The sequence below is a fragment of the Helianthus annuus genome, chromosome 16, assembly GCF_002127325.2.
Source record: "Helianthus annuus cultivar XRQ/B chromosome 16, HanXRQr2.0-SUNRISE, whole genome shotgun sequence".
Classification (NCBI taxonomy): Eukaryota; Viridiplantae; Streptophyta; class Magnoliopsida; order Asterales; family Asteraceae; genus Helianthus; species Helianthus annuus.
In genome coordinates this window covers 138349447-138370623 of record NC_035448.2, presented here as the reverse complement: position 1 = coordinate 138370623, position 21177 = coordinate 138349447, and the positions used below count along the sequence as shown (strand labels likewise).

At 36.9% G+C, this 21177-nt stretch overlaps 1 protein-coding gene across 1 annotated transcript; it reads left to right on the top strand.

Annotated features, from left to right (window-relative positions):
- Positions 1–15917: 15917 nt before the first annotated feature.
- LOC110916272 (transcription factor bHLH115) lies at positions 15918–20348 on the top strand. The gene is made up of 5 exons (XM_022161007.2): positions 15918–16230; positions 18706–18756; positions 18829–18906; positions 18996–19158; positions 19981–20348. Exons 1-5 carry the CDS (start codon positions 16082–16084, stop codon positions 20227–20229), a joined length of 690 nt encoding a protein of 229 aa, XP_022016699.1. The 5' UTR covers positions 15918–16081; the 3' UTR covers positions 20230–20348.
- Positions 20349–21177: the final 829 nt, after the last annotated feature.

Below are 21177 nucleotides of genomic sequence, written 5' to 3'. Positions count from 1 at the left end.
ATCCAGTTGCGTAAAACGCAATAGAAAAATCACCAGTTACGTAAAACGGAATGAAAAAAAACCTAAAAAATGACATTTTTCTAAAACGCAATGCACCAAAAACACAAAGAAATGACTTATTTGTAAAACGCAATGGCCAGAAAACACAGAGAAATGTCTTATTTGTAAAACGCAATGGCCAGAAAACACATAAGAATGTGTTTTACCTAAAACGCAATGCACCAAAAACACAAAGAAATGAATAAAACGCAATGGCCAGAATACACTTAAAATGTCTGTTTTCTAAAACGCAATGGACTGAAAACACATAAAAAAGTGTTTTACCTAAAACGCAATGCACCAAAAACACAAAGAATGTCTTATATGTAAAACGCAATGGCCAGAAAACACTTAAAAATGACTCATTCTAAAACGCAATGGACTGAAAACACCTAAAAAATGTGTTTTACCTAAATGAGCCAATTTATGGAAAATTAATTTTTCTGATGCGTTTTTAGTACAACAATTTAATTGAAAAAAAAAAATTCCGAAGCCAATTTATGGAAAAAATGTGTTTTCAACCCCAGCCAGGGGCTTTGCCCCTTGGACCCCGCCAGGGGCGGCCGCCCCTGGGACCCCACTACCGGAGGCTGCCGCCCCCGGACCCCCGCAAAGATCGTAAAACGCAATGCTAAATCAAAAACTCAGATCATGAAAATGAAATTAAAGAATTTCTTACATGGATCGAAGCCGATTTCTCCATCAATTGACAAAAATTTGAATGATAGAAACACTTATCAACACTCGAATCGAACGAATCGAGTGATTATCTCCAAAATCACCCGAAAAACGAGATTTTTTTATGAAATTAAACTGTGTTTTCTTCAAAAAAAAAGCTGAAGAACACGTTGATCGGGTTCTGAATCATTGATTGGTGATGAAGATCGCACTATAATGTAGTGATTATTGAGATAGAAAGTGAAGAAATAGTTGAAGATGGTGGGTTTTGAAAATGGTGGGTTTTTGAATTTACTGGGTTTTGAAAAAGGAAGAAGAAGGAGTTGGATTGACTAAAATACCCTTTCTCTTTATTTTAAAATTTGCCACTTGTCATAATCCTATGGCTTCCTATCCTTCCTAGCGAAAATTAACTTCCTATTTGATCTTTTCCCTAACTACGATAGAATAATCAACTATTAAATGATTTTGATACCCAAAGTATCCATATTGATACCCAACTATTCTATTTTATAGATATACGCAAATACAAACTATCCCATTCATAGTTATCTCTCAATAAGATCCATCTTTGAGAACGACAAGACAAACTGAAGGGCTTAAATTTCTTTGATTGGTTCCCTAATTTGAAAATCGTTTCTCATACGTGAGATAGTCATTGTCGATGTGTAATGAGAAGAACGTCGGTGTTCTACTTACAACGTTATAGAGAGATTTTCTTCATGCTTTAACCATCTAAAAGGGTAGTATACACGAAAAATATTGGCCCTATGATTACGAACAAGTAAAGGCAAACCCAATTTCATGTTACCATAAAGTTGACCCATAAAATTATGGTTTAACCCAATGGTGATTAAGTCGATTCATATGTGAATATATGAACTTGAAATAGCAATTACAACAAATTAAAAGAGCAAATTGCTATAGTCTAGTGATAATAAAGTGTTGAAAATCTTTCTCGTTTTGTAAGATTAAGAGTTCTAAAATTCATAGGTGTGTGACTATAATATTACCTTCTAATTCATATGTGATTTGATATGTTCACATGTCATGTGATGATGTTCACATATAAACTGAAAGTTAATTTAGACATTTTCAACCTTTTTAATTTTGATTTTTATTTAACTTAACTAGTGGAGAATCTGTGTATTGCAGCGGAGTCGACAAGATGAGCCGAGAACATAATTCAAACCTAAAAATGTTAAAAACTCGTATATACGTTCTGTGTGTATATATATAAAAGCACTCGTGCTTCGTGGCTGCAACGCATGGGAAACCCTTATGATAAACATGGAAACTCTTATGATAAACATTTTATAGTACTGCAACATTTTTTTACCTAGTGTGAAACCCGCGTGTTGCGACGAAGTCGACTATTTACATCTTAATTTTAAACTAACTTCTCTAAAATTACAAAACACATTTTATGTTAAATTTGATTAATTTTGATTCACTGATTAGTCCTTTAGTCCAAATACACAAATACAATAGAATGTATTTTTGAATATATGTTCTTGATGGATGTGATGAGTTTATTATCTATAAGCTTATTTTTATAATTCATAAATAATCTAATACATAGCAGGGCCGGCTTTGGGCCCGGCAAACCCGTGCCGACGCCCGAGGCCAAAAATTTCAAAGGACCCGAAAAGTCTTTATAATTTGTATATATTTATTAAATTATATATTTAGTATATTCATCCGTTTGTTATGCAAAAAAAAAAAATATTGGTTGTGTAGTGGCAAAAACCATCTCAAAATAATTTAAAGGTCTCAAGTTCGAGGCTTTGCTCCATCACTAAGTTTTTATTTTTGTAATTCATTTACCCTTAACCATAATTTTGGGCCCAATTATTTTCGTTGCCTGAGGCCTAAATTTTTTCAAGAGTTTTCGGGGAAGGCTCTGATACATAGTATAGATTTATTAAACATAAATGCCATTGATCAAGGGAAGAGAGGTATGAATGGAAGAAAATAACAAAAAGTTAGGCATTTTAACTTGACCTTTCATATGCCATCTTAAAATTTGATGGAAATTTACCATTTTGTACATAGTAAATGCTTATATAGTAATATAGATACTTGCATATGAACTAGTAAATTGTCCCGTGCGTTGCCGCGTCGTTTCGTAGAAGTTTAATATTAAAACGTAGAACAACTGAAAAACGTACATAAAAATAAGCACGAAAATGTAGTGATTGTGGACCCGTACAAGGATATTGAGTAGACGGTTGATGTATCAGACTCTATCTTTCGTAGCATGCATTCCCATACGTGTCGCAACTGATTCGGTAAGCTACGTGTCCGGTCCACGGAGAACTGCCTTCGGTCCCCTAAACTGACTTACTCGTGGCAACCTTCCGGCCGCCCAACGACCTATAACGCTAGTCACTATTCCCACTGGGGCTAGGAAGTAAGCCCCACAACCCAAAGCGGCGAAGAACAAATAGCTATTGGCCACTAACCACTCGCTCGCCGGACGCTCGGGCTCCGCGTTTCAAGTTCGTTATCCTAACCGTATCCTCTGCTCCACCGGGAGCCTACCCCTTCTTCTATCTTATCTACTGCCTTGCTCCTCGGCTCCATACTGCTCCAGCCGCTCGCTGTAATAGCTTGCTTCTCGGGTGGCTCGCGCCCTGGGTGGTGCGGCTGAGCCAGAGCGGGCTCAGCAGGACTATATTTGACCCGACTCATTTCAGGAAAAATTTATATCGAAACGTAAATCAACTAGAATTTATACCCACACGTACATAAAAATAAACATATAAAACTCGATTACAAAGTCTTTAGAAAGTTAAAGGTATTATAAATGTCATTGCTGAAATTTGAAAGATAAAGGTATGAAAAAAATAAAAAAAAAATTAAAAATTAAAAAAGTCAATCAGCGTTCATAAAAGTTAATAATTCTGTTATATATAAATAGACTCAAATCCTATATACATTTACATGTAATTTAATGGTTTTTACGGTTCACAATCATATTTTGAGCTTCTTTTATAACTGAAAACACATACACTGACACACTGTTGTTGAATCACAGTAAAAAATATTGAAGTAGGGTAAGAATCCAAAGATAAATTATATATAATCCAAAGAATGCATGAGTTATGACAACATTTTTATGAGCAGAATTTGAAAATGCCATGTTTAATGCAACTTATTAAATGAAATCTAACCCCAGTGGTCACGGTTGCCATTCATGACCACATGCTGCTTAGCCAGGACCCAGTGTGTGTATATGACGCAGAGACATAGACATTAGACAGACAGAAAGAGAAGACTGATATTAATGCCATTCGATCAAAACACCATAAAGAAGTTCAAATCCAAATATAAATCATGTTTGGCTTTCATATACAAGCAGGTAGAGAATTCAATGCACCAACCAAGAGTTCATCTTAATATTAAACCAACACCGCTATCACCGCACAAGCTGATAATATTCAAAGAATTAGAGACACGCGGTGGCAAAACCAGAACTTTTTAGTTGAAGGTTTTCACAAGCTTTTTTCTTTATCAGTTACAACTAGGAGATCCAACTCATCATCATCGTACTCAGTAAATCCCACCAATAGCAAAGCTAAGGTAGGATCTAAGGAGATGTAGACAGCCTTACCTCTACTCCGTAGGAATAGAGAGGCTACTTCCAGTGAGACCCCTGACTCGATAGTAGTTTTGCATCAAGCCTTGAACATAAGACACATAACACTCAAACAAACGGGACAGAGATTGATTGGTGCATGTACCACTGCTATCAACGTCACCACATGATGCAAGATTAACCATCTGCCGCTTTTAACGTTATTTTCACGAAATTAGTAAAATAACGTTAAAGTTAGTACCATTTCACTTTTGCCCACCAAGTATCCACATATATATACATTATATGTGCACACGTTATTTTCATGTTTTCTTTTTATTTATAATAAAAAACACATCTTATATAAAAAAAATCCAAAAACTTCTGGTGACACGAGGATCACAAGGGTCAACGGACCTTCTTGTATGCCCCTAGAGCACAATGTCATATCCGAAAGTATTCTATATATCCATCTCAACTCATCTATGAGGGTTTGGGTTAAATGCTTTAACATAAAGTAAAGAATAAAGGGCATCCAAAAAGAGTTTATCAATAAATACAAGTGAAACCCACCGGGACCGCTATTGATGGCGGTGACACAATTAACCAGTCATGCTAAATCTGTGCTATTCAGATCGACTTAGTACAACTACCTCCTCCATGTTTCTAAGTGAGGTAATCCTACAAGTGAAGGGTGGTACAATTAATAAACATGTCTTCACTTTGCTACTAATGTTTTCGGTTGCGTTCTTTCATTGAGATGGCATACTATCTATAACTCAAAGTGGTACAATTATAAGGGCTACATTTATGTTTGTTAGACGAGTAGGAATAAGTTTATCCTTTTAGATAACAAATGCAAGCAACAGAAGACATGTTAGTTTATGAGTTCTTATCCATTTATTTATTCTGTTAAAGTTAAATGAACGAAAAACATAACCATGTTCTTGTTCTTACAATGAGTGATTCTGTAGCAATGCATGAGATATGAATTTATTACTAAAGCACATTATTATCTGTGCTGTTATATGAGCATTGAATTTCTGATTAAAAATCTGACATGATTGGAAACAATCAACCAGTGTTTCACAGTCTTCCAATACATGGATCCAAATCCATCCATTAATTAGAAGTAACTCCAAATAGTGAAAACTACTGAACAGGTCTACCCGTGTTGTTGAATTGGATTACACACTTAAGTTAGCATCATAATTTGCCACCTATGTGTTTGAGCTCTTGAATGTATTAGCCTAGATATTATAAGTGCAACAGTTACTTCACTTTAATGTGATTGGACATTGCTTTCATAAATTCTGGTAGCTAATTTGCACCATTATGAAAAGATGCTATGAAGTGTCGTCATCACCATCATCATCATACTCAGTAAATCCCACCAATAGCAAAGCTAAGGTACGGTCTGAGGAGGGTAAGATGTAGACAGTTTTACCTCTACCCGTTAGGAATAGAGAGATTGCTTCCAATGAGACCCCCGGCTCAATAGATGCTAAGAAGTGTGTTCTAATGAAAAGGTTACATTTACGATAGACTCATAGACAATTCAAGTGATTTCACCTTTTGTTCGGCTAATAGAGCTAGTTTAAGTTGGAATTATGTTTTTCTTTTTGTAGTGGAACTCGACCTTCATGATGACGCTTTGAGCTATCAAATTAAATTTGAGCTTAATTGCTACGACGTGCCATACTACTTAATTGTTTTGAATCGCCTCTGCATCTCATCCAGAGAGTCTCAATGACTCAGGAGAGTCATGTAACGGCTTCTTGCATAATACTGGTCAGAAGTTGTGGTTACTCCCTACCTTGCGAGTGTGTGGACTAGTGACTTGTATTAATAAGCAGGACCGAATGGCTTGCCCAAAGGAGACCGGGGGCCCTACACGCTGCCTCTGAGATGACCCTGTGACACTATGCTGAGTCGGCTAAGATTCAAACTGCAATGATAGCAAGCAGTAAATCGAATAATAGTGAGACATCCACACAACATATCATAGAGAGATAGAATTCATGCATAAATTCACCTAAACTCTTTCCAACGTGACTTATCTCCTCCGGATGACCAAAAACAATGACCCCTAAACTATATAAATTCTTGACATTGATCGGTGCATTTTGTAGACACTTATGTGCGTATTTAGGTAATTAGTAAAATCCAATAATTTTGTATGAAACGTATTGTTATAACTTGTTATTTATATTTAATAAGTTTTGAGAGAAATAGAGCTAACACGGTGTAATCAAGTAAAAAAAAATAAAATATATTAATGATTAACGATCAAACTAGATTCCATTTTTAATTACAATTATTATGAACCTAATTAATTTGAGTTCAAATAGTTTTCTACATGAACGAGATCATTTGATCATGCTTTGTTCACAGAAGCCAATTAAATAAATTGAAATATAGATTTTGTTTGATGAGAATACAGCCTACAATACAAAGACAATTAATTGGTGGGCTTGAAATTAATATATGTTGGGCTCGAGTAATTCGTGTGACATAATTAAACTCTAGGCCCAAATGATGGGTTGTTTTTCAACAAACTCTGTTGTTGCTTGTTTTTCATCATTAATCGCTTCCAGTGGTGAAGCTTGAGATTTCCAACCAGATGGTCGAAAACGTATATACCTAAAAAATTCTATACGAAAACTACATATCGTACACTACTGAGCAAAAAGTTTGAAGGGTCGGGCGCCCCCCCCCCCACAAAGCTGCGCCCCTGATCGCTTCGAGTATGTAAAGTTGTTATTCTTAGTCTTATGCCCAGGAATAAATTTTTATGTACACCAAAAACTTTCCCATTACCTTTTCAACTTGAGTTCATCACCCATAAACGCATGATGGTTCAGTGGCTCAAGTTGTTAGCAGCAACAAGGGAAGTTTCGAAGCCTTAACCAAAGGAGTAATTCTTGATGATTTGTTCCCTTCCTAAGAGCCCCCCTTGGGAATTATTACACCCCTTAAATTTTTGTTGTTGATATCTTTTATTTGTGCCAACCCATATACCTTGTGTAGGGTACAAGGCTTAAACATTTTCTCGGCCCACGGACCTCTTGTTTGAGGCCTTTAAGGTATAAGCTAACAGCTTGCGTTTCACTAAGATTTACCTTGTTCAGCAGGGCATCGAATGAAGTGTTGTAGTCATGTAGAGAATCAGGACGCGATTTCTTCCAACAAGTCTTCAAACATGGTGTTGGAAAACCAACTTGAGCTAGCATTAACATAATCTTCCCATGGGAGTTCTGTTGCCGTAACGCCACATGTCTTCATGAACAATCGGTGCTGCTGAACGACATCGCCTTTAAGGTGGATGATGGCATATCTACGTTCATGTTAGTGCTTTTACATGTATGAACTTGGTTTGATGGTCTTTGGACATGAAATCTTAGTTAATTGTTACTGATAACGATTAATTTTTTGTGTGAAAATTTTGTATTCGAATATATAATTTGATTTTGCTAAGTTTATTAACAATTACCAATATTTGGTTATTAATGATGTTAGAAAATGGAGAAATAAAAAGGATCACACTATAATCATCATTTCCTTTATTGTGGATATGGACAGCTACCTTCTCTTAATCAAGGACCGTTGGAATCAATCTCCTCAATTTAGAGATTGTATTTCCTTGTTTATTACCAAATGCCCACCTATATATCTTTGTATTCTTCTTCCTTGTAAAAACAATTAACAACAATATATACAATTCTCAGTTTTACCATTAGTGAATATGGTATCAGAGCAGAGCACACGATCTTAAGATTAGCCTGCTCATCATCTACCCTTCTGTTTCAAACCCTTCAATCCCGTAATCGATCCCGACAAAGCCATCATGACAGACGAAAACAATAAGAATGATGATCTTGCTTTGCAAATCACCAATCTTCTCAAAAGCAGTTTCAATAGCCAAAACCAAACCCCAAAACAAAATCTTTCCGATAGCTTGAAAATAAGCCTCAAGCTTAACAGTCAAAACTCTGCATGGTGGGCTCGAATGATTCGAGTAGCAATCGGGGGGAAATCAAAAAGCCTATTGGGTCACCTATCGGGAAATCCGGCACCACCCGAACCAACCGATGAAAAGTATGAACAATGGGAACAAGACGACTTAGTCGTGTTCTCATGGTTAATCCAAAATATCGAACCCGCACTTGCAAGTAACCTTACCGAATTTCCCACGGCCAAAACCTTATGGGACGCGTTAGTTGTCACTTACAGTAGCGGGAAAGACAAATTGCAAACTTTTGATCCCCATGTCAAGGCCAACGGGATAGAACAGAATGGCTCACCACTTGAAGATTTTTGGATCGTTTTGCAAGGTATTTGGGGAGAGATTGAAAGGAGAGATCCGAACCCGATGACCTGTACGGTTGACATAACGACCTACAATAAACTCCAGTCAGAACAAAAACTATTCCAATTCCTGAACGCCCTTGACCGACAATACAACACTATAAAAAGAGAGATACTCCGGTGGGACCCGCTACCCTCGGCTGAAGGCGCCTACGAAGCCGTTTGGAAAGAGATGGCACATTGGGGTATTCTGGGAACAACCATCGACAACCCATCCTCCCAAAACGGTGTGGCGGTAGGTTTAGTCGCCAACAGGTCTAATGAATCTGGAGGATTGGGTCTCCTGTCAAAAGGGCGAACGGGTCAGAAAAGCACAGGTAATTGACCATCATTCCGGGCTGATAAAACCAAGCTAAAATGCGATCATTGCGGTATGATGAAACACACCAAGGATCAGTGTTTCCAACTCGTCGGTTACCCGGAGTGGTGGAATGACGGACATAAAAAGGGAAATAAAGGTGGGGGGGGGGGGGAAGCGGCTGCCGTCGTTGGCAACTCAGAAAACACTAGTAACAGTGAAGATCAGCAGAAAAGTGGCGGATTCGGCGGCGTCGCCTTTGCCGGAGACGGAACTAGCAGCAGGGATATGAATGAGGATGGAGGTAACGGGTTTGAGGATATATTCTCAAACCCCTCTCTTTTCAACCCTTGCTTCTTTGACCCTAATGTTTATAAAATGTTAATTAGGCCCCCTATAGAGACCATGAATAATTCTGTCGATTACGATACTTATCAAAATTGTGATATTCCCATTAGTCAAAGTTTAAAAAATAAATACACTTTCCAAAATGAAAAATATGATGGTCAAAATTGTGATACTCCTAGTCAAAGTTTTGAAAATAAATACAGGTTGCCAAATGGATCTCATAAAGATTCTGTTTTTTATGAAAATAACAAAAACCATCAAAATATTAAAAATAGTTATACTTTTCCAAGTGAAACCACTCAAAAATGTGTTTTAATGAAAAAAATAAAAGTGAAATTATGGGGAAATCTAAGACTAAAGAAAATTTTTTAGAATTTATTGGGCAAGTTAATATGGCTAAAACGTGTGAGAATTTCGACAAAGCTTGGATATTTGATTGTGGTGCTACTGGCACCATGACGTTTGAACTATCCGACATGGTTTCTAAAACTAAACCCAAAATTAATCACATCAAAACCGCAAATGGAGAAGTAGTTCCCGTTAAGGGAGGGGGAACTATTGAAATCTCTCCAACTTTAAAACTTTCAAATTGTCTTTATGTACCATCTTTGTCACATAAATTGTTATCATTAAGTCATGTGACAAAAGAATTAAATGGTTTGGTATTAATGCATCCCACGTTTTGTATCCTACAGGACATCAGGACGGGGACGATTATTGGGCATGGCACTGAACGTCAAGGATTGTATTACGTGGAAGAAGTGACTCAACATGGTACTGTGATGTTGGCTCACGGGACTACAGATAGAGAAGCTTGGTTATGGCATAGAAGATTGGGACACCTTTCCACTGGTTATTTACATCTTTTATTTCCAAAGTTATTTCCTTATAATAAAACTTTAAATTGCGAAACTTGTGTTTTGGCTAAAAGTCACAGACAAACATATAAACCAAATAACACAAAAGTTGATTTACCTTTTTCACTTATCCATTCGGACGTTTGGGGACCAGCGGAAGTGATTGGGGGGCAAAACTTTCGTTACTTTGTATTATTTGTTGATGATTGCACTCGTATGACGTGGATTTATTTTCTAAAACACAAATATGAAGTTTTTGATAAATTTACTATGTTTTATGCTATGGTACAAACACAATTTAAAACAAACATTCAAATCCTCCGGTCAGATAATGGAGGTGAGTATATAAATGATTCAATGAAACAATTTTGTCAAACAAAAGGAGTGATTCACCAAACTTCATGTCCTCACACTCCCGAACAAAACGGCACAGTCGAGCGGAAAAACCGCATTCTCTTAGAGATAACTCGGGCCCTTCTAATTGAATCTCAAGTACCTACATCTTTTTGGCCCGAAGCTCTTAACACTGCCACTTATCTTATAAATCGGCTACCAACTAAAGCTCTTGATCTAAAAACTCCTCTCCAAGCACTTTCTGAATTTACCAAACTCCCACTTGCCTTCACGTTACAACCTCGAGTTTTGGGGTGCACCGCCTTCGTTCACATAGCAAAAATAGACCGGGGAAAACTTGGCCCTTATGCTGAAAATTGTGTGTTTGTGGGCTATGGTGTCAAGCAAAAAGGATATAGATGCTACAGCCCGAAAAAACGTCACATGTACACTACAATGAACTGTGACTTCCTTGAAACCAATTTTTTCTATACCTCACAACACAGTGGTCAGGGGGAGAAGCAGTATGATGACACACTGAGTTGGTTGAAATGGGCCCCATCAACTGAAGAAGTTAATCACAGTACCCAACACGAGTCACTAGCTTCCCAACAATCTGGTGAACCAACAATCAGTGCTACTAACCAAGATCCTCCTAGTCCGGTGTCTGAGGTAAGTAATTCTCAAACACATGAGGATAATATATCACATGAAAATCAGAACATTGATATATCTGACAATCATGAGATGCCTATAGAAAACACAGTGCAGGAAGAACAAGGGGAGCAAATACAAGAAGAAACAACAGATAGATATGTCCTTCCTCCAAGAGTCAATCGAGGGGTCCCACCAAAACGGTACTCTCCAGAGAAACAAACTAGATCTTCCAAGTACCCCATGGCAAACATTGCCAAAGGGAACTTATCCAAAGAAGCTAAGGCGTTTACTTCCTCTTTATACGATGAACAAATTCCAAATTCTATGGAACAAGCCTTGGATTCAAAGAACTGGAAGGATGCTATGGAAACAGAGATGGAGGCACTTATAAGGAATAACACGTGGGAAAAGTGTAACCTTCCTCCAGGAAAGAATCCAGTGGGATGTCGTTGGGTCTTCACAATCAAACACAAAGCAGATGGAACCATTGAAAGATATAAAGCACGGTTAGTGGCGAAAGGCTATACTCAAACATATGGTATTGAGACATTCTCTCCGGTAGCCAAGATTGATACAATCCGGGTCCTCTTTTCGATTGCCGCAGATAAAGGATGGCCTCTTCATCAGTTTGATGTTAAGAATGCCTTCCTTCATGGAGAATTAAAAGAAGAAGTGTACATGGAAGCACCACCTGGGTTTACAAAAACCTTTAAGACAAAGAAAGTATGTCGGTTGAAAAAAACTCTTTATGGACTCAAACAATCTCCTCGAGCTTGGTTTGGCAGATTTACTTATGCAATGAAAGGATATGGATTTCAACAAAGCAACTCTGATCATACGTTGTTCCTTAAACACAAAGGTAATATGGTTACTTGTTTGATTATATATGTTGATGATATGATCATTACAGGGATGAAGAAGAAATGAAGAAGCTAAAGGAAAGTCTATTCATAGAATTCGAAATGAAAGACTTGGGAAGACTTAAGTACTTTCTTGGAATTGTAGTACTGAGGTCTAAACAAGGGATCTTTATTTATCAAAAGAAATACGTCCTTGACCTTCTAGCCGAGACATGAATGATCGATTGCAAGCCCGCCGACACTCCAATGGTGGCAAATCAGAAACTATACATGGAAAAACAAGCAGAATTGGCAGATAAAGAAAGGTACCAACGGTTAGTGGGCAAATTAATATACCTCTCACATACTCGCCCAGACATTGCATATGCGGTTGGGGTGGTCAGCCAGTTTATGCATCAACCTCAAGTGGCTCACATGGAAGCAGTATGGAGGATTGTAAGATACCTCAAAGGAACAGCAGGCCATGGAGTTCTCTTTCAACCAAACAAACATCTAAAGATTCAAGCATATACGGATGCAAACTGGGCAGGAGATAAGGGAGACCGCAGATCAACATCAGGGTACTTTACTCTAGTTGGAGGGAATTTGGTAACATGGAGGAGCAAGAAACAAAAGGTTGTAGCCTTATCCAGTCCCGAAGCTGAGTTTCGTGGAATTGCTCAAGGCCTGGCAGAAGTCCTGTGGATAAGCAAACTTTTGACTGAGATTGGATTTCCTCAAAACGAAGCTAGTATGACCATGAGTGACAATGAAGCTGCAATCCAAATTTCAGAAAATCCTGTTCAACATGATCGTACAAAGCATGTAGAAGTTGATAGACACTTCATCAAAGAAAAACTTGAAACAGGGATCATAGAACTTCCTTTCGTCCGATCAGAAGACCAACTAGCAGATATATTAACAAAAGCCGTTAACGGGAGAATCTTCAGTTATTGCCTTCGCAAGTTAAGTATTGGAGATCCCACTACTTAACTTGAGGGGGAGTGTTAGAAAATGGAGAAATAAAAAGGATCACACTATAATCATCATTTCCTTTATTGTGGATATGGACAGCTACCTTCTCTCAATCAAGGACCGTTGGAATCAATCTCCTCAATTTAGAGATTGTATTTCCTTGTTTATTACCAAATGCCCACCTATATATATTTGTATTCTTCTTCCTTGTAAAAACAATTAACAACAATATATACAATTCTCAGTTTTACCATGAGCGAATAAATGATTGGTAACCAGCGATTTTTACACGAATATTATGCAAACCGATTTTCTCTAAGACAACATCCTAGCATGTGTTATTATTTGGTTATGGATCGTTAGGTCAACACGACCGAATTCCATTGGCTTGTGATTATCCTTCGTTAGGTCGACAAGAACCGTTGGTTCGTACGAACGGACTATGTCCATCCGTACGAACGGACCCTTCTTACATATTTTATTTTTTATTTTCAGTTCTGTTCTCGCACTTGTTTGCCATTGTTTAAGCATTTTATCTACTGATTAAACAAATACTTTAACATTTCCAATCAAATCAGTTTAAAACAAAAACTTTTCTTCATGTTAACAGTTGTCCGTACGAACGGACAATGTCCATTCATACAAACCCGCCTGTTACCCAATCATAACTGTTTTACCTTCTGTTTTAGCATCAACCATCACACCGATCATTTTATTTACTGTTTAAATCAATTACTTACTATTTCATTAATTAAATCAGTTCGTATCACACTCTAATCAGTCGGTTCGTTTTTGGCAGACGACTCCGTTCGTACGAATGGACTGATATGTGTTTCAACTCGTATAATTTCGCGTATTTTAACTTGCTGATCCAACACTCTTCACAGCAGAATACTTATACTCTCATTTAACCATTTCAGTGTGATCTCGAGAACTTCATCAACTTCTCTCGCGGTTTAAGTGTATTCCCTATGCAAAACTGTGAGTATACTCGATCCCATTTTCGTTTTAAACACTTTGGGTGCAACATGTACATTATACAAAAACACGCAGCACTTGAGATTTATTTATGCAAAATCACACTATATCCGCATTTAAACATGAAAACATGTGATACTTGTTAATCTCATATGCTATGTATACATTATGTCTATATGCTCATTAACTTTACTAGCCTACCTTAACAATTATAGCGCTATAGGATTAACACACCACCCTTGATTCTTGGGGTATTGTTAAGTAAAACACGTTACACCCTCCTTGTCTCGACGATGTTGGGTAATCAAGATTGCGTTGGAAACTTGGGTTTGACATATAGTTACACTAGTTCAGCATATTAGTAACTTGTATGTGTTATTCATGTTGGATATGAGCACGTTTAAACATTTTATTACTATACTATGTATCCAAACTTGTATACTCGCCAACATTATTGTTGATCATTATTTTAATACATGTTGCAGGTTGATTAGACGAAGGGGTGAAGAAATCAAGTTAGGATGGACATAGAAACACGCTTAATAATAATCAATTACCATGTTCTGCTTTAATTTGTCTTTGTTTGGAACAATGTATTTACTTCAGTCATTTATGAAATTTTGATTTAATTATATTGTCACAATTAGTGTTATGATGCTTTGAACGATTTTTTTTCGTCTCACTCCGATGTTTTCGCCATAGGTTGAGGTGTGACAACCACAACCACCCATCTCCCACTCCATAACCACCCCACCACCTCATCTCCATCTACACTGCCCGCCACCTCACCTCCATCAACACTGCCCACCATCTCCACTACCAGGATCGATGATAGGGGACAAATAGTGTTTGACTATTACTTTTGCAAAAAATAATTGATTTTTGTTTCAAAAATGTAACTTTAATTTAAACCAATGAAATTAGGCCATGTGGTGGCACAATGCAAATGAATTCAACGAGACCTATAACCCTTCAAGTATGAACCTATGTTTTCGTTATCTCACTGAAATGGTTAATTTCAACATGAAAATCTTGTAATTATTAACTAACCTGATGTATTAAATATACGAGTACAATGTTATGAATCCAACAGCTACATTATTGCATTAATTCTGCTCACAATTACACTGTAACATAATCAAATCAAAGAAGCATATCAGACTTTGCCTCAGTAGTCGGTGGCCTCAGCTCGTATTTAATCTTGTCGCTCCCCACACCCGAACAACCAGATCCAAGAGCCACCCGAATTCTAGTAGCCAAAAATCGCTGATGATTAGTAGCAAGACTACCGGCAGAATGAATCGGTTCATCACAATCACGACAATACAGAGCCCGATCTTCCACATAGAAAATAAACGTCGTTTTCTCTTAACAAATATCACATGGGGGTAACTTTTTGGAGAGTGTGTTGAGTAGCAGCCTTTAGTGCTTGCTTGCCAGCTTGTTTGCTGCGTGAAATTCAACATCGCATCTCGCACACAAATGGTGATGGCGATGGTAGCCGGTGGTGGTGGTGGAGATGGTAGTGGTGGTGGGTGGAGATGACAACAGTGTTGGTGGAGATGGCAGTGGTGGTGGTCTGTGTAGATGGCAGTGGTGGTGGTGGCGGTGGTGGTTGATGGTGATGGTGAGGTGATGATAAGAGTGCCAAATCATTGTCCACGTAAGCAAATAATAAAGTTGTGTGCCACGTCAGCGTCCAAGTCAGCAAAAACTAACTGGGTTATAACCCAGTTAGAAAAGGATCGATGGGGGCCAAAGTCTTACAAATTAGGATTATCAGAGGGAATTTTTAAAGTTAAAATTATTATCGCCCACCTAGTAAAACTTTAAATTATTAAAATCCAAAACCCTAACACAATTAACACGTGAATCGTATATAAAATACTCCTCCAAAACACCAACAAAAGAGTCAAAAAGAAAAACAATATTATCACTTCCACAAAACAACAAAAATAATTTCGTTGGTGACGTGCAGCCCTCCAATCCTCCCCCACACGCCTCATCTTCCACTTTTCCCCCAAAATACATACATATAATATATTCCACCACTTCACGCGACATCTCCACCGTCAACCACCGCAACTGCAACATTCCGGCTAGTATTATCACTTTCCGTCCAGAATATACGATGATTGCTCCAGAACACGATGATAATTCATCAAGCTTCTTCGATTTCAGCTTGATCGATCAGATTCCGCTCCCCGGAGGTCAACTTCCGTCTCTCGATTCCGATTTCCTTTGGTCATCTGATCCCTTTACCGGCTCGACGAATATTAGGTCTGTTTCTTTCTCCGATTTGATCGATTTCGGTTTTTAGGTCAATTTATAAGAATATATTCATTTGTGTCTGCATTGATACTCTTTGTTGTTCGTATCTTCATATCTCTAGCTTTTAATAACGTAAAATTGCTGTTAATAGGGTGGAGTCATGAAGCATTTAAGTATATAATTGGTAGATCATAGTTATATCATCACATATGTTAGTTTTATATCCTGAAAATTGTGAGATTAGGATTTTTTTAATTCCTTAAGAATGCTGTATGTTTAAACCTCTGTGAAGATATATAATGCTGTTAAATTTTGGTGATCACTGATCAGAATATGCGAATTAAATGCCACTGTTTGCAATCTTTGAGATACTTTAGGGTTGTGCTTAAACTAGGGGTGTAAACGAGCCGACCTCGACTCGTCTTGTTTTTATGAAGCTGGAACTCAGCTTGGTTCGAGCCTTATTTTAAGATCGATCTCGGCTCGAAAGTAAAACCCAAGAGCTCGAGTTCGGTTCGACTCGACTCGAGATATTTTGAGAACAAATTTAAACGAGCTAAAAGCTCGACTTGAGCTCGCTTCAATAGCTTAAACGAGCCAAAGCTCGGCTCGCCAATGTTAAATAGTAGATATATTATATACATCTATACAAATAATATAAAATTTGTTTGGGCTCGTTTAGGCTCGCGAGCCTAAACAAGCTTTGTATGTAAAGCTCAAACTAAGGCTCGATAACTAAACGAGTCATATTTCAGGCTCGGGCTTGGGCTCGTTAAGGCTTGGCACGTTTGAGCTTTTAACCAATCCGATCCCTAGTAGCTCTCGAGCCGCTCCGTCTCATTTACATCCTTAGTTTAAACTTATTATTTTGATTTTTTTTTTGTGGCAATACTTAGTTTTGACTTTTGAGTGTTTGGATGAGTTAATCTGTTATGTCTGCATTGATACTCTTTGTTGTTTGTAACTTCGTGTCTTCATATTTCTTGGTTTTCTCATGGTTGTTAATATTACTCTTGAAAAGCATATGAATTCATAGAGTGGATTCATGAAGCCTGTAAACATCTAATCAATAGATTTATCATTCACATCATCATCATCATACTCAGTATATCCCACCAATAGCAAAGCTAAGGTAGGGTCTGAGGAGGGTAAGATGTAGACAGCCTTACCTCTACCCCGTAGGAATAGAGAGGCTGCTTCCAGTGAGACCCCCGGCTCGGTAGTAGTTTTGCATCAAGCCTTGGACATAAGGCACATAACACTCAGCAATTAGGACAAAAGCCGATTAGTGCATGCACCCCCTTGTCTTTCGGCTATCAACGCCACCACATGAGATTAGGATTAGGATTGTCATTCACATGTGTTAGTTTAATACCATGAGAATTGTGATATTAGGATTGTTTTAATCCTTTAAGAATGCGTTAAATCTAAACCTTGGTTAAGATGTATAGTGGTATTACTTTTAGTGTTATTGTTTGCAATTTTTAATCTACTTTAGGGTGTTTGGATTTTTGGATGTGTGTTTGAACTTATTATTGTGGTTTGATGTGGCAATAATTAGTTTTGAGTGTTTGGATGTGGCAATATTGTTGTGAACTTTTTTTATTGTTGATTTAGAGTTAAATGCCATTTTAGTCCTTGTGGTTTGGGCCATTTTGCAAGTTTAGTCCAAAGGTTTCATTTCCTGTGGGTCCAAAAAGGTTTCATCGTTGCCATTTTAGTCCACTAGGTTAACTTCATCCATTTTTTCTGTTAACGAGAAGAGCAATTCAGTCATTTTATATGGCCGAATTGCCCTTTTAGTTAACAGAATTACATATAAAATGACCGAATTGCCCTTCTCGTTAACAGAGAAAATGGATGAAGTCAACCCAGTGGACTAAAATGGCAACAGTGAAGCCTTTTTGGACCCACAGGCGAAAAATAAAACCTTTGGACTAAACTGGCAAAATGGCCAAAACCACAAGGACTAAAATGACATTTAACTCGTTGATTTAATTCAAAGTCATTGTTCATGGAAAATTACGGTTAGGTTACGGTACAAATGGGTCTTAACATTCAAATTGGCTTAACGTGAGAAGTGAAGGAGGGAATTTTTTTTATTTTTTTTTTCTCATCTTATTAAGCACGTATTTTAGTCCCAATTTTTTTAAAAAAAATTGTGTATTTACACTAGCAGAGTAATTATATTTACTCTACTCTAGTGTAATTACAGTAACTACATACTAGCGTAAAATCGCGATTTTTTTTTTTTTTTTTTTTTTGCATTTTGCAATTAAACATCATACTTAAGTAGATGGAAAAAAATTCAAAAAAAAAAAAAGCTTCCTTACTTGTTATGTTAAGGCCATTTTGTATGTTACAACAACCCATTTGTATTTGCAGTACCGAATATTTGGACTCATCTTGTTGCAAGGAACTTGGATCAAGAAAATTAATTTTTTTTCACTACAGTAATAATCTATTGGTTTATCATACTTGCAGTACCGAATATCTGGACTCATCTTGTTGCAAGGAACTTGGATCAAGAAAAAGGTACATTTTGTCGTTGATTTCACGAAATTTTGCTGTTTTATTCGACATACATATGAGAATGTTTTCTCTCAGGGTGAATCCCGCATCATGCTCGTCTACTGATACAAAAGCATGCAGAGAGAAGAAGAGGAGAGATAAGATGAATGAAAGGTATGAGTATTTCTTTTAAAGTTTTAACCTTTTGTTGTTAGAATAAAAGGGGATGGTGTTTAACAGTTTTAATTGCAAATCTTGAAAAGGTTTCAAGAGCTAAATGAAATACTTGACCCAGGAAGACCACCCAAGACAGATAAAACGGTTATTTTGGGAGATGCGATTCGAAGGGTGATTCAGTTGAGAGAAGAAGCCGTGAAGCTTAAGGAGTCTACTCAAGATTTGCAAGCGAAAATCAACGAATTAAAGGTAATTTTTTAATCATGGTATTATAGCTGTTTTGGAGAAATAATTTGGATATTTTAGAGTAACAATTGGTAGGTTCTGGTAGGTTTGTTAAATTGTTCGTGTTCGTGGGTCCAACCCAAATACGAAAGAAACCCAAAAAACCCCAACAGACCAATTTAACTTGATTTTTTTTTTTTTGAAAATTAAAATTCTAAAATTACAAATTTACACCCAAAACCAAAAACTCAAATGTATATAACAATTACATTTATACTATAAAACATGATACTCATTTCTATTTTATTTTTGCCTAAAATATTCAATCAGTGTATAAGTTATAACATAGAAACCGTTTTAAAAATTTGTAAAATAAATTGGTTAAATGAGTCAACCCGCGAACAACTTGATTGGAACACAACTCGTTTAGCTAATCGTGTTTGAGTGTTAAACCTGAAACTAACTCAGATTCATTTAGACTAAACCTCAACCCGTGAATTTTATGTTTGGTTCATGTCATGTGAAACCGACACCCCACCCCCCCCCCCCCCTGTTCGGGTTATATTTTTTTCTTATCTATTTTTTTAAAACTAAGAATTGCGTTGTATATTACTTTGATGATAATATAATCATTTCAGACAATTGTACTCATTAAAATACACTTTGGTCGGCTTTCAAGTTTCGACCCATTTGACCAATTTCCGTTTAGTCTTTTCTGTGTGTAATGTGTTTAGCAGTTCTAGTAATATGCAAACATTTTGTAATCGTCAAGTGATCATGTCTATTAGTTTCACAGAGTTGACCATAAAAGTCATACTATATCAATTGCTTATATATGTTTTGTAGGTAGAAAAGACCGAGCTAAGAGATGAGAAACAGAAACTGAAAGCAGAGAAAGAAAGATTAGAGCAACAAATTAAAGCCTTTACCAGACCACCTGCCACATCAGCATTCTTCCCATATCCGCAAAGCCCAATTGTTGACGGCAAGTTTGTACCGTTCATGGGATACCATGGAGTTCCAATGTGGCCATTCGCTTCTGTTCCTGCTGTCGATACCTCAGAGGATCATATTCTTCGTTCGCCTCTAGCTTAGGAAAATCAACATTGACCGTTTTTGTATTTTTTAACCTAAGTTTTTTATATAAATCAAACTATCTTGACATGATGATCATTGGGGTTCTTACTGATAATGAAGTGTTAAGTTTTTTGCAATGGAGTTTATTTAAAACATCTAAAGCAGTTTATATCAATTGGAAGATAAAATTCATTGGTTTGACTTCAAAAGTCAATGTCTACATCTTTGAAGGAATTTTTGTTTAATATCATGTGTTGGATCAACAAAACCACATCGGTCTTATATAATGTGTTGGTGCTTATTGTTGAGTGTAAAATTAGAAAGCCTTGGGGCGTTTTGTAGTTAACGACAAACTCACACACCCTAAATTCTACACATGTCTCAAGTCGGACTTGAATCCTTTGTTTTTTTTTTTGAACGGCAAATTTGGATCACTGACGGACCACTGGAGTATCATCGTGCCACCAGCAGAACCACCCGATCATATCCATCTCCACTAGGCATAATGCCTATACACCAACACCAATTCAGGAGGAAACCCAATAAATATGGGAAAACCCCCTTTTGTGAGAATCGAACTCAGGACCTATTGGTCCAAAGTTTTATCTAACTACCAAGATACCACTAGGCTATAAAGCCATGGGTATCCATTAATAAGTAAGCCTTTAGATACATTATTGAAGTTAATAATTGAAAATTTATAAAATAAGTATTTATAGATCTAATTATCGTTTATTAATTTTATTTTGAACCATTATGTCTTTATGTAAATAAAATTAATTATTATAAATAGTTAAATAAAATCGGTCTATTTAATTAAAAAAAGATAATTTTTTAACAATAATTTTTACCTCTAATACTACCTATCGGGTTTAAACTCACAACACATAGTGAAGGGCGATCACTAAATTCGTCGGTAGACCACATATTAAAGGTTATTTAGTTATAAGAATAATGGATTTAAAT